The sequence below is a fragment of the Pteropus medius genome, unplaced genomic scaffold (assembly GCF_902729225.1).
Source record: "Pteropus medius unplaced genomic scaffold, Ma_sr-lr_union100, whole genome shotgun sequence".
NCBI lineage: Eukaryota > Metazoa > Chordata > Mammalia > Chiroptera > Pteropodidae > Pteropus > Pteropus medius.
In genome coordinates, this window is record NW_024342467.1 from 10,997,625 (window position 1) to 11,012,154 (window position 14,530).

Sequence of the window (14,530 nt, forward strand, 5' to 3'; positions counted from 1 at the left end):
GCTAAGGAATTTATCACCAACCAATAGCCTTTGAAATATTTGAAGAGGACTTTAGAAGAAAACATGTATCAAAAACGAAAACAAGAATAAAAATTGCTAACAATTACATATATCTATCAATATGTACCGCAAATGGAAAAATTAAGTATTCAACAAAAAAACTAGAGTGACTGAATAGGATAAAAAGCAGGACTATACATGCCTTTTACAAGACTCACTTCGGAGGTAAAAGACACACACACAGACTAAAAGAAAGGGGATGAAAAAAAATATTGCTTTGATGAATAGTATTTAAGTCTAAAACAAAATCAACACTATATGATTCCACTTACATGCGGAATCTGAAATCAAGGCAAAAAAAATAAGCTTAATCAAAATTCTACAATACAGTGAACCCAATTTAAATGGTGATGGACAGAGGGAGGAGGGTGTTGGGGGGAGCTGGGAAGAATGGGGTGAAGGGCTAAAGAAGTACAAATTAGTAGCTGATGGATGGTTAGGGGGATGGGGAGTATAGCATAGGGAATGTAGTTAGCATTAATACATTGGCTAGGTGGAGGGTCAAGGGAGGGAGGGAGCAATTGGGGGGATCGTTTTACGAACTATATAGATGTCTAACCAATGTACTGTATACTTGAAACTAATTAAAATAAATATTTTTTAAAAAAAATAGAGAATATCAATAAAGCGACAGAAGTGATAAAAAAAATAAATAAATAAAAAGAACCAAATGGAAATTCTAGAGTTGAAAAGTACAGTAACTGAAATGAAGATTTATTAGAGGGGCTCAACGATTGATTTAAATTGATGGAAGAAAGAATCGGCAAATGTGAAGATACGTTGATAGAGATTACAATCAGGAGACAAAAATAGGATGAAGAAAAATAAAGAATCTCAAAGAAATATAGACACGTTTAAGTATACTTTTAAGTAATGAGAGTATCCAAATGAGACCCAAAAAAGTGAAAAAAGTAGAAAAATATATTTGAAGTAATAATGGCTAAAAATGTCCCAAATATGTTGAAAAAACAATCTATACATCCAAGAAGCATAATAAACTGCAAGTAGGATAAATGTGGAGATACAAACTCTGCTATACGATTATAACGGTGCTGATGTATTAACTCCGAAAGTAATTCCAAAAAGGTTACTATTAAACCAAGAACTAATGGAGAGTACCAAAATGGTAATAGGAAGTTAAACATAACAAATGCTATATACTTTCTGTCCTCCTTTCCTCAGCTTCTTTAATAGAAATAAAATTACATCAGTTAATATTTATAATAAGTATTATTATAAATATTGTTATAATATATAAAGATTTAGTATGTATAATAATAATTATACAAAAAAGGAGGAAGAGAGAATGGAGTAACATTTCTATATCTCAATGGAATTAGGTTAGTATAAACCTGAAACTGATTCTGATCAGTTAATATGTATATGGTGAGCTCTAGAGCAGCCACTAATAAAAACTCAAAAGGTTATAGTGAAAAAAAAAATAGCTAAAAAGAACTGTATGAGAAAAGATGAGTATGAATATGGGGTTGAATAATGACCCCCCACCTCCCAATTCATGTCCACCTGGAATCTCAGAATGTAATCTTTTTTGGAAATAGGGTCTTTAAAGATACAGTCAAATTGAAGTCATACTAGATTAGGGCGAACCTCAAATCCAATAAGTGGTATTCTTATAAGACCATGTGATGCAGCTATAAACCAAAACCTCAGGGAGCCACCAGAATTTAGGAAGCAGTATGGAAAGATCTTTCCCTAGAACCTTCGAATGGGACACAATCCTCCTGACACCTTGATTTCAGACTTTTAACTTCCAGAACTGTGAGAGAATACATTTCTGTTGTTTTAAGTTACAGAATTGGTGGTTATAATAACATCTCTAGGAAGTTAATACACCAACCTGGAATTACTAGGGTATATTCTTGTTATCTTCTGCCTCCTTGTTGTATCCATTATTGAAAGTGGGGTATTGAAGGAAGTTTCAACTATTATTGAATTGTCAATTTCTCCCTTCAATTCTGTCAATTTTTGCTTCATGTATTTTGGGGCTTTGTTAGTACATGTATGTTTATAATTATTATATTTTCATAGTGGATTGACCTTTTTATCATTATAAAATGCCTCTCTTTATCTCTAGTGACATTTTTTGTTTGAAGTCTAATGATTTTATATTAGTATAACCAGTCTGGCTCTCTTACGGTTGATATTTGTGTGGTATGTATTTTTTTAATCTTTTTATTTTTAACCTATGTGTGTCTTTGAATCTAAAGCATATCTTCTGTAGTCATCATATAGTTTGATTTTTTTTTTTTATCCAGTCTAACAATTGCTCTCTTGATTGTTTAATCCATTCTCTCCTCTGCTTAAACATATATATTGAGTTCTCAATTTTAGGTTTTGCATTTTTCAATTCTAGAATTTTGAATTAATTTAAAAAATATTCTGGTTCTCATGAAATTTTCCATCTTGACTTATTTATCAAAGCTATTTTTAAGTCCGCCTCTGATAACACTAATAACTGGGTCATCAGTGGATCTGGTTTTATTGCCTTTTTGTTCATGGTTCTGCTCTTTGGCATTCCTTGTAATTTTTTACTTAAAGCTAGATATTGTATATGATACACTGTACAGTCTGGATGTCATCTTTAGACAGAGAGGGAAAACCCTATTCCCTGGTACGAAGATAGAGTGGTGACAAGCAGATCACATTAATCCAATATGTAATTCAGTGGATATAAAACAAGTTGTAATTTATATAACGTTTAATTTACTGATTCTCTGCTGTTCCTAGGATATAGCTCTCAGAGTTCTTAAATGAGATTCTGAGGTATGTACCAAGGCCTCTTCCTTGATAGGTCCTGAAATCCGGTTTTTTGCTTCTTCAGTGCCATGATGCAATCAATATTTTTTTAAAATACCTTTGCTTTGGCTTTCAGCAGGTTTCTGCCCTGCCCCCTCTCCCTCCTGTAAACTTTTCTGCTCAGAGCAGTCCAAGAGTTCAGCAAATACTCGAGGAGGGAGACCAGCAGACTGTCAGGTTCACTTCTCTGAACCTTCCTGCTTTATTGGGATTAAGTCTCTCAAGTGGTTGGTTCGGTGACCCTAAATTTTTGTCTCTCCAGTCCCATGTGGTTGCTATAATTTGTTTCTTGGCAGTAACTCTCTTCCTGGGTCTTCTACTCAGATGTGTGTCAGAAACTGGCAAATTACATAAAGAAAGAAGTTGCTTACGTCTGTGGTTACCTTCTGTGTTCAGAGTCCCCACAACTCTCAAGTTCGGCGATTCGGTAGAAGTACTCATAGGACTCAGAATTCAGTCCTACTCGTGGCTTTGATTTATTACATCAAAACAATACAAAGCAAAATCAGCAAAGGGGAAAAGTGCATGAGATGACATCCTCCAGAAACCGGGCACAGGCTTTCAAGAATCCTTTCCCTGTGGAATCACACGAGATATGCTTAATTTCTCCGTTACTGAATTGTGACAATGTATGTGAAATGTGGTTTGCCAAGGACACTCATTAGAGACTTAATGCTCAGGGTTTGTATTGAGAGCAGGTCATATAGGCATCTTCTGCATAGCACATGTTATAATTGCAGACTCCAGAGAGAAAGCAGGGGTTCAGCATAAACTATGTTGTTTGTATAAATGGTTTACACATAGTAAACTATCTTATCAGCTAGGAAATGGTGGGAATGTTCCTGTAATCCAAGTTTCCATTTGCCTGCCAAAGGTCAACCTTGTCAGCGGGGCTTTCTAAGGATAGTTTCTCAGAACTGCTATTAACTCTTTTCTGCACACCTTCTTTCTGGGATTTTGGCTCTCAGCATCCTATTTGCCTAAAAGCTCTTCAATGGCTTCGGAGTTTTTAAATTTTTTATCCATTATTGCTAGCTGTTCTCAGTGAGTTTTGCTCTGCTGTAGAAGTGTCTGGTTATTTTTTTCTTCTCTGCTGCACATTTAATTTGAAAAACCATAGAACTTGAGGCTTAAGATGGCGCTTTTTTTTTCCTCCATGGAATATTTTTTATTACCTGGCACACAGGGTATTACTTTTATCTAATCAGGAATTGGAATGATTTCAGGCTACACTGAATTTAGTATGCGTGTAAGGGGTGGAGAGGTGTACCTTCAACTAACTTTTACTTCTTTGGTGGAACTTTTTGGGGTCTTGAATCAAAGCATGGGAGTTTTCAAGACTTCTGCCATGACTTGGCAGACACTAGTTATTATCTAATTTTTGTCCTCCTAGCCTCTCAGTAAAATGCACTGCTTATCCCCTTTAGTGTTCCTCCTAGAATCAGCCAATACCTCCATAAAAAGTAGCCCATGTTGGGCTTGCTTCTCTAGATTGTCATATTAAAAAAAAAAAATTATTTTCAGATTATCTACTAGTCCATGTGTAAGTTTTGATATTAATTACCAAGTCTGCCATTGCTGGAAGTAGCATTTCCCCTCTACCTTATTTGCTTACATTATAAGTTCATTAGATGCAATATTTTGAAGAAAATCCTGATGTTGAATAGGATGCTTCACATTGCACACAGAAGCATGATGTACAAGGCAGGCAAATTTAAATCTAGATTCACAGTAACTGTCTATTCTATGAGAACAAATAGCTGCCTCTCCATTAAAAGAGATTTGAAATAATAAATCTGCCACTAAGCAACTATTTGGTCACCTTAGGGCATGGTATCTTAGGGGTGGTCACTCCAGCTAGCCGTGGCAGTAATCAGGGTAGCCGTGATGAAAGGAGGGCCATATTGTATTGCATAGCCACTTTGTTCCTAGGCTGATTGAACAAGAACTGGGATATCAAAAAGAGATCTACTGCCATCCTTTGAATCATCTTGACCATCTGATTATTTAGCATCTTTTACAATGGGACCTTTGTTTAGTATTTACGTGGGAAAACACTTATTCTTATAATCTGAGCTCATTTTGACAAGTCCAACCATACATTTAGCTCCCAATTTTTTTCACTTATCCTCCAAGCTTATTATATCCATGTCCTTCCCAACCTGGCCAACCATGTGTCATTTGATCTGTATCTTGGAATATCTCACTCTCTGTGCAGAGCAGACAAGAAATGCTGCTTTGATTTATTCTCACTGTAGAGCTCCTTTCCTTACTGTTCTCCACAACCACTGCTGAATGGGGTTGTAGTGCCACAGTCAACTTCTAGCTAGTACTAGCGTACTGTGTTGTACTGCTGTATAACCAGACTCATTTTTTTTTCCTCCTAAGTGAACTGGGGGAAAAACATTCTCTCCTACTATAATAGCTCATGGGTTTGTTTGCTTGTTTGTTTGTTTTCTCCTTCTTTCAAATATATCCTGCCTCATTAAATTTAACTTGGTGGGATATAAATGAATATTGAAACAAGATTCTACATTAGTTTGTAGAATTAGAACAGAAGAGGAAGTATTGTTCCATAGGGTTACATTTCAAGAGATTTGTAGAAGCAAATGTTAGTAAAAATTGTAATGCACAGGAGGCAAGACAGTTGTAGAAGCATCTTGGCTAAATAGAGTAAAATTTTTAAGATAAATGCACTAAAGACCTTCATTAGGTAGTGGTGGACCTGGGATAAAAAAGTTAAATGTACTTGTAGTTTCTACAAAAGTAAGCAAGTGAAGCATGAAGTGGAATGTGTAGTGTCGAAGTCAAGTCTTTCCTACTTTATGTTCCGACGAGTCTATACATCACTGATGTGCATCACGCATACACAGAAGAGAATATAAAAGAAAATAAGAAAAAATAAATCTCAAACACTAGCCCAGAAAATTTTTCATGCTATTTATCTAAGTTAAAAAAATGATATATCATAATATACTTCTCAAAAAACTTTTATGTATATACATTTTAAAGAACCAAAGTAGTCAAGTTTTCCAACCTCCACTTCATCTCTGTGTAGGGAATCAAAGGAATTTCAAAGGCATCTCTTGAACGGAAGAGGATTGGGATCTCCTATGCTGTCACCTATTTCTTGGATTGGATTCATATTCTAACTAGTCAAACAAATCTTTATTCACTGTCATGTATTAGGTTTCATCGTAACTTCCACAGTGCAATGGTCCAGTGAGGGAGACAGATATGTGAAAAGGTAATCACAGTATGTGATGAGGACTATATTAAAGCATTTAACAAGTGTGAACCAAGTGTGATAGAGATCAAGAAGCTTGAGGAAAAAAAGTCTTTGAGATTATCAGTAGAACCCTAAGAAGTCACAAATGATATATCAATATGCTGTATTTGTAATGTTGTCTTATAATCTTTGAATAGGGAGAGACAAACAGAGCTGAAATCATCAGTGTCAATATGGCTTAGATAAGACTGTATGTAGCCCATCTGTGTCAACATGACTTAGTTTAGTTCCAGAAAACCTTTGCCCAGGAAAGATAAGATCGTAAACAAAACAAAAAGAAAAAAAAAAATCTCCAATTTTTTTTGTTGCATAAAGAAGATCCTACAGGATGGAGACAGTAATCTGCTTACTTGGGCAAACAGCTGGCTAATCAAACAGCAGTTTACTTATCAAGGTTCTTCCAGGCCTGTGCGTGCTGTCTCCACCAATCCTGAACCAGTTAATTAACTTTGCCAAATCCAGTCAGTTCCCTGTCTTCACAGACATGCCTTAAACTATGTGAACAAGGATCCCAAAGTTCTACAAAAATCCAATTTTCTGGTTATGAGACACAGCTAAGTGTTTCAAAGTGGTTTACTCTTTTACTGCAGTTTTGGTTCTTAGTTCCTTTATTAACAGGTTGTCTGATGATATTTGGAAGAATTCAAAAATAACAAAGTTTTCCGCCCCCACAAAGGATTGTTCGTTTAATCGCCGTGTACCACACAGTAAGTCGTTTTTCTATGTCAGGCCAATTCATCTTTCACTAACAGGTCTATATTGCTGTTGTTAATCAATGTTAATTGGCTTTTTCTTAGAGAGGCCTCATTTAGAATACAAAATCTCTTCAAGAAGTTTGTCCTTTCTGTAACAACTTACTGTCCATTGATGGATGAATGGATAATGAAAATGTGGTATAAAAGAAGGAAAAAGAAGGAAAATTTGACATTTGTGGCAACATGGACAGACCTTGAGGTCATTATGTGAAGTAGAGTAAGTCAGAGGCGGGGGAGGGTATGTGGACAAAATGGGTAAGGGTTCAAAATGTACAAACTTCCAGTTGTAAAATACATACATCATGGGGATGTAAAGTTCTCATGAGAGGAAAAAAAAAAAACCTTTGTAACTATGTAGGGTAATGGATATTAACTAGACTCATTGTGGTGATCATTTCACAATATGTACAAATATCAAATCATTATGTTGTACACCTGAAATTAATATAGTGTTATTATGTTAATTATATCTCCGTAATTAATTAATTATAAAAAGAACGTATCCTTTCTAACTATAAACCACTACCAGAGACACAAAGATAACCAATTTATTGTTGTCAATCACTAAGCCAAATGTAAGAATCAATGGAGGAACTTAGAAATTCAGGTTTCCATGCTTCACTCACAGTGATTCTGATTCAGGTAGATTAGCACAAGGCTCAGGAATGTCTCTTTTAAAAGCACTAGCTTTTCCTAATTCAAGCTGTCTTTAGATCACACTTAGAGAAATATATGTATATTTATAAATATATATAAATATATTACACATATATACACACCTGTATTAAATGTTCCACATACTTCTTATAATAATGAGATCACACTCTCTATATATATTGTTCTATGATAAGCTTTTCAAGGAACATTATATAATCTTTCTGAATAATCACATACAGATCTGTATTGTTTTTAACGGCTACATTATATTCCACTATAGGCATGTACCATATTTTATCTAGTCCTCTATTAATGGTCATGTAGATTCTTTCTTTTTTTGCTATTACAAGCAATGCTGCAATGAATAACTTTAAATATATCTATGCTAACATTTCTGTAGTATATAGAGAATGGAAAAGTACAGAAGAATAGAATTGCTAGGTCAGAACGAATGTGCACTTCAAAGTTTGATAGATCCTGCTGAATTGCTCATCAATTTAGTTGTACCAATTTGCAGTCCTACCAATGATCTGAGACACATGACTTCCCCACACCTATACAAATACTAGTAACAATCTTTTTAATCCATTATGGAGGATCTACTTAGTATCCTCTTTTACCAAGTGATCTAAAAGGAAAGAGGCATCATAATATCTGTGCGTAAGCCCTAGCTTTGCCACTCAGTGGCTAGGTGACCTTGGGCAAATTGCTTGCCCTGCTGAGAGCTTCAGTTTCCTCTTTTGTAAAATGGGAATTAAACTCATTTTATATGATTGTTTCGAAGATTAAATGAGATTAAAAATTTTAATTGTATTAGCAATTACTACCACCACAATAACAATGCAAAGAAAATTACCATATGACTAGAATTGTCTGTAAAAGTCTTTCTTCATAATTATAAAATAATTATGTTGGTATTACCAAAGTCAGATTCTATTAGGTGAGTCAACTATTTACTGAGATTACCGATTACCGAAGTCACCAGAAGAGTCCATATTCCATAAGGTCAACGTATTGCTTACAAAATCATTGCTCTGGTTCTCTACAAATACTCTTCTAATAGTAGTTCAGAAAATACTTTCTAAATTACTTAGTTCCTTAGATGAAATGGAATTATCCAAACATATGATCAACTACACACCAGGATTTTAATTTCAAGTTTATAAGAGGGTCTTGTTTCTAAGCACATATAGTAATACAATTCAAGTAATTCCATGGAGATTTCTTAGGGCCAACAAATGAAATTCTAAAATTTTACTATAACATAATACATTAGAGACATTTAGCCTTCATTCTTTCCCAAAACTAACATCAACCTCATTCTCATTGATTCATTAAATGTCTCAATACCTACCATGTACACAAGTCCTATGCTAGGTACTAGGGGCATATAATCTGCACTCAAGAGATAAAGACTCATATTAAAAATAAATGGGCAAAACATTATCTAAATTTACCTGTGCTTCTGGTATGACAAATAGTCAGCCAATGGTGCATGACCCATGGAGCTCATCTTTCTTTGGAGGGATATTAAGGGACCTCTCACACTTTTCATCCCTCAGCCATGTAAAACATAAAGCCAAGAATGAGATGTCATTGTCCTATGGCTTACTCTCAAAAGCTTTCAATGGCTCAACTCACCTAAGTTTTCCTCTTTTATTTTCTTCCTTCACATCATGACTTTTGTAATTTTTATGACAATTTTTTAATGAGTAAAATGATCTGGAAAAATTTTTTTTTAGTTTTTATTTCAGTGAAACAAGAGGCAACACTGCTGTATAAAGTATTGCATATGGAGAACATTTACACAAATATACAAAACTTCAAAAAACTAAACTGTAGTTTATTTCCATAGCCTTGAAAAGGTCGAGAGTACATAAAAATATCCAAAGTCATAGTTTATTCTTTAGGAATGTAAACTCTAGGAATACAATTAGAAACATGTATACTTACTAGGAAAAAGTTAGTATCACTACATGATTAGAAGTAAAGATAAGAAGTATCCAATAAACTTTACTTAAGAGAAAGCAACAGTATGTGAAATAAGATCTTGAGTTTACTGGTAGAAACTTCATACCAAGACACAGGTAGGAACTCTACTATACAAAAACAAAAACATCTTCCAAAAATATTCACTGCTAGTCTCTTTAGATATGCACAAGTTACAAAGTACAAAAGACAACATATTTATGTTTTCTATTGAAGAGTTTAACAATATTAAACATAAATGTGAATAATTCAAATTCTTGAGTGTAATTTTACTAAGCAACAAATCTAAAAGTACAAATTCATGCTAATTAAAGGACTAGAGTTTCTATTTTTCATCCAAAGATTGGGAAGACATTATACAATCATTGCTATCTATAATGTTTAGTTTAAGTACCCATCAAATTATTATGGCTTTTTAAAAATATTTTTCAGTTACATTTTTTAACTACATATTTCCTTGATGTGCTTCCTTTTAATAAAGTATAGATTTATTGTGCCTATAGACTCAAATGTTAAACAGCCTATTTTAAATATTGGTTTAAAAGTATGCCTCAGAGTACATTTTTTCTATAATTTAAATTTAAAGGTTTAACACTTCAATTTCATTCTTTCAAAAAAGGCAAAATCCCTTAAAACTGGGATCATTTTTAATCTATTTGGGTTTAAAAAACATATTTCTCTTTAATTCAACATTTTGTTTTTAAATGAGTAAGGTCTGCTAAGCAGTTGCATCAAAATTGAAAAGGGCAATCAAATATTGCTTTTTCAAAATGAACTCTGTCATTTAAAGACTGAGAATTTCTACTCTGCAAGTCTCCAGGGCTGCCTTAAACACTTCATTGGTGGTGCACAAGGGATCCCAGGGTGCTCACTTGCCCTGGGCCCTCTGGGAAAAGTCTACTTTCTCTCTCTCCTCGCTTGTACTCCAAAAGGCAAATGCTGGGACCCAGCTTCACTAGAATACCCCAGGTATTTCGGTATTTGAACAGTGGGAAGTTAGGTAATTTCAAGAATCTTTAGAGGTTTAAAATGTGGAATGGACCTACAATTTCTGCTCAGATCCTCTGAGTGATGGGGTGCAAGGCCTCGGTTTTGTGAAGAATCCTTCTCACGATAAAAAGGTATTATTCTGGATATAGAGGAAGTATGTGACCAAATGGTCATATCAGAGTCTTCATGAGAAAATGACCTACAAAAGCCACTCCGACTTCCAAATTTGGAAAGGTTAGTGGGAAGAGAATAGTTGGGATAATTACGATTATTACCATATTTAGCATTATCCAATATTTATAATAGCTATACAAAGTTTCAAATGTGTAAATAGTATCAAATGTACTATAAAAGAATTCTACTTTTAATATTTCTCCACACTCCAGAAAATTATCTGGTGGAAATTAATTGGAGCAGAAATTCATAACCACACCATTGAATAAGCCTTCAGTTTTTTAAAGAATGTACACATGCAAATTTGTTGTTCATTCTATAAAAATGTAATATCCTTTTCATACTTAAATTGTAAACACCTACAGCTCTGATTCCATTTATGGTTAACAAGAAAAATATAAAATGTTACATTTTTATTGTAAAAATAAATGAGAATTATTAAAATTTATAATTAGAGGACTTAAGAAGTCAAGTGTCATTGACGCTATTAAAATTAATTCACCATTAAGAACAATGAAGATTATGATGATCTAGTATCTAACACATCTGATCTAGGGTTGTGAGATCACTGAGGATTCTAAATATTAGATAAGTGATTTGTTTGCATGTGATACTGTCTTCTCAAACTTTAATGTACAGAAAAATCACTTGAGGATTTTGTTAAAATGCAGATTTTGACTCAGTAGATCTGGGGTGACTTTGAAATTCTGCATTTTTAACATGATGCCAGGTGATGGCAATGCTATTTACCAGTCCTCAGACCCTATGATTGGCAACGACCTAGAATAATACCAAACTCAGTTTCCATTATAGCCGTTGAAAATTAAAATCTGATCTCTCACTTGTGTCAGCTAATGTTTCCTTAAACTTATTCTACAATGTTTCCTAAGCACCTTAACTTGCTTTAAATGCCAACCTTTATAAATTAGTTCTTAAGACTATTACTACTGTTAGTAGCTAGGGAAAATTCTTTGTTAAAGAATTACAAACAGGCAATAGGAAATTCACAGTGGTATTTTACAAACATTTTAAATTGTATACAGGATTCTTATTAAATTAATACTATGTCAACTTTCACTGTCTAGATGCCTTACTTTTTTTTGTTATTATAATTTATGCCAATACATCTTATTATGTTACTAGAACTATGAAAAGAAGATTTACTTATGTTAAAAATCATATCTATTCAGGGTTAATGAATGAAAATAAATTCATGCCTTTTGAATAATTAGATTGAAAAACGGTAGCCAAACTAGTTATAGTCAGAACTGCATGCATACTGTAAATGTGTTGGCGCTCTTTAAGACACACACGTTTTTCACATACTTGAGCTCTGCATAAGCAAGTACATGAAAAAACTAGCATTTTCTCTGTGTGACCACAGCTAGGGACCATGAATAAGGAAACCACTGTGTATTAACAGTAAAAGAGACCAAGTGGACCCCTCCCTAAGCCTTCTTTCCTGGTCACCTTACTCTCGTCCTCAGCCATACTTCCTCTCTCTAGCTCTAAATTATTACTTAAGTATTCCTGATTTACAGGGAACCTCAACCATAGCTGAACTAGCAAATACCAAACATTTATGTCCATCTAGAGGTCATACAGTTCTCTATAGTTACATACAAGTTTGTTTAGCTTCCGCCGTATTGCCTTTTTTATTTTTATTTTTTGGTTGGGGGTAACTACATTGATTATTCTTTCTATCATAACAAGGCCTGTTCACAAAATAAGAAACACATTTAATTTTTTTCATATTTTTTCATTTTAAATTTAAGAACACAACATAAACAATCCTAAATTAGTTATTATGTAAATGTCCTTTGTCCATATTTCACTCTTAATTTTTTCATGATACTCTATAGATGAAAAATTTACCTAATTTCCTTCATTTGAAGACAAACAATATGATTGACACTGGCATCTTGAGCGCTGTTGCAAGATTTACAGTTTCCGGGAATCTTCAATGACGTGTACTTGGAATTAAAGAAACCCAAACTAGCTAGGATTTCCAAGCCAAGCAGCAGGGTAAGTCAGCTTTATGGTCCATTACATCTTAGAAATTAAAAGAAATTTTCACCTGCTACATTCAGATCCAACACCTCAAAACAACACATTCTCCAGCAACTTGATTTTTGATATAAAAATGTTCCAAAGACAGGAACAGAAATCCTTCTGCCCATCCCTGGAATCACATAATAGTCTAGGTACTGAGTTACCAGGCATTTTCCAGTGTTTTATATAAACTGTTCTACTAATCTTAAAGATGATCTGGTGACAAACGTGGATCAGGCATTTTTCATACACATCATTTTTGTTTTTTCACACGCCTGTTTTTCAAACTGGCTTGCCGAACGGCCAGCTGTAGAATTCCTGGAGTTGTACCTCTCTCCCTCATCCTCTAAAAACAGTTCCCATACATGGAGATTTCCTTTTTACTCTGAAGGCCAAACATACAGCTACCAAAATAGGAGTCATTGGGGGAAGATAAAACCACCTCACATGAGAGGTAACCAATCTGACTAGACAACCTGCTCAAATGTGTTGTCACACTAACCATCTTAGGTCAACAGAAACAAAGAAAAAGAAGACTCAAATCAAGGAGAAAAAAACACAACCAAGTAATAACAAAACCATATTTCAGCTTACTGCAACCTAAACCTTATTCCCTTCATAAAGTCAAGATAGCCTTCAGAATTTAAGACATCTGGGCTCCTGTCAGGAACAGGGATGAAAGACCCTGGGCACTTTCATAAAGAAGCAAAGTCATACTTCCAGATTCACTGGCTGTGTGAGAAAACGCTGGTAAGTTAATCTGTGGACAGAGTAATGCTAATACTAGGAGGTCTCTGCTGACCTGATTGATGCTTCACTGGAAGTTCAGTCCTTTCGGAAACGTAAATAAGCTTTTCTTCTTGGAGACTACAAGCGGAAAACCTATTGGCATCTGTTCCAGTCCCACAGCCAACAGCTGATGCTGGGTTATGTGGGACTGTGACACCACTGACTTGTTCAAAGGATTTACTAAATACAGTTGCAGCCGTCTTAGCCAAACCATGGCTACTAGGCTTGGGCAGAGACTGGCTGGTCGTTAGCGTAAGTCTCTTCAAGGAGAGAAGCTCAAGATTCTCACTTTGGGCTCTCTGAGTTTGTTTTCGAGCAAAGTGATCTCTGCAAGACTCCCCTGTAGTTTCTTTTTCTTTTCCTCCAGTTTTGCTTCCTCCTGATCGTCTCTGAGTCTTTCCTACACTTGTCTTGTTACTAGAATTGTGACTACTATTTGATAAACCTGACTGGCTGGTACTAGATGCAGCCCTGGAATAAAATCCCTCGTCAACTTCAGATATGTCCATCAGTTCTTCTTGACCTGTTAATTCTGCATTTCCTAAACAAAGAAATAACAAAGATTAATTAACGTTAAGTACTTTCAGTAATTCTTTTTTCATGATTAATAACAAATCGATTACATTTTAAATAAATTAAACTGTAGCATAATTAGGTAAAGCAACAGATTATAGACCAAAATCTAAGGATAAATCAACACATTTATTAAATGTCAAAAAAGTTCATTGTATTAAATAACAGTCATTTAGAGTGTATTAAACAAAAAGCATGCCATAAACCCCACCCCACCATGTTTTTAGAAAGAATTCTCTTACTATTCATGCAAAAGATCAGAAACAATTAGGAAAAACACCACACAGTAAAACCAGGGGCAAACTCTCCCCCAGCAACAAAGCAGTAGAAAATCAAAGCTCTTACCAATGAACTTTTAAAAAAAATGGTATTAAAATATTTTAAA

General features: G+C 34.4%; 1 protein-coding gene across 4 annotated transcripts in view; it reads right to left on the bottom strand.

Annotated features, from left to right (window-relative positions):
• Positions 1-9,318: 9,318 nt before the first annotated feature.
• HYCC1 (hyccin PI4KA lipid kinase complex subunit 1) overlaps positions 9,319-14,530 on the bottom strand; it is a 71,520-nt gene continuing 66,308 nt past the window's right edge. For 3 of the 4 annotated variants that reach the window (XM_039862527.1, XM_039862529.1, XM_039862528.1), the window contains exon 11: positions 9,319-14,113. In XM_039862527.1, coding sequence (XP_039718461.1) covers positions 13,539-14,113 — 575 coding nt within the window. In that variant the 3' untranslated portion in view covers positions 9,319-13,538. The remainder of the gene's footprint in view (positions 14,114-14,530) is intronic. The other variant, XM_039862530.1, reaches the window with a different exon arrangement.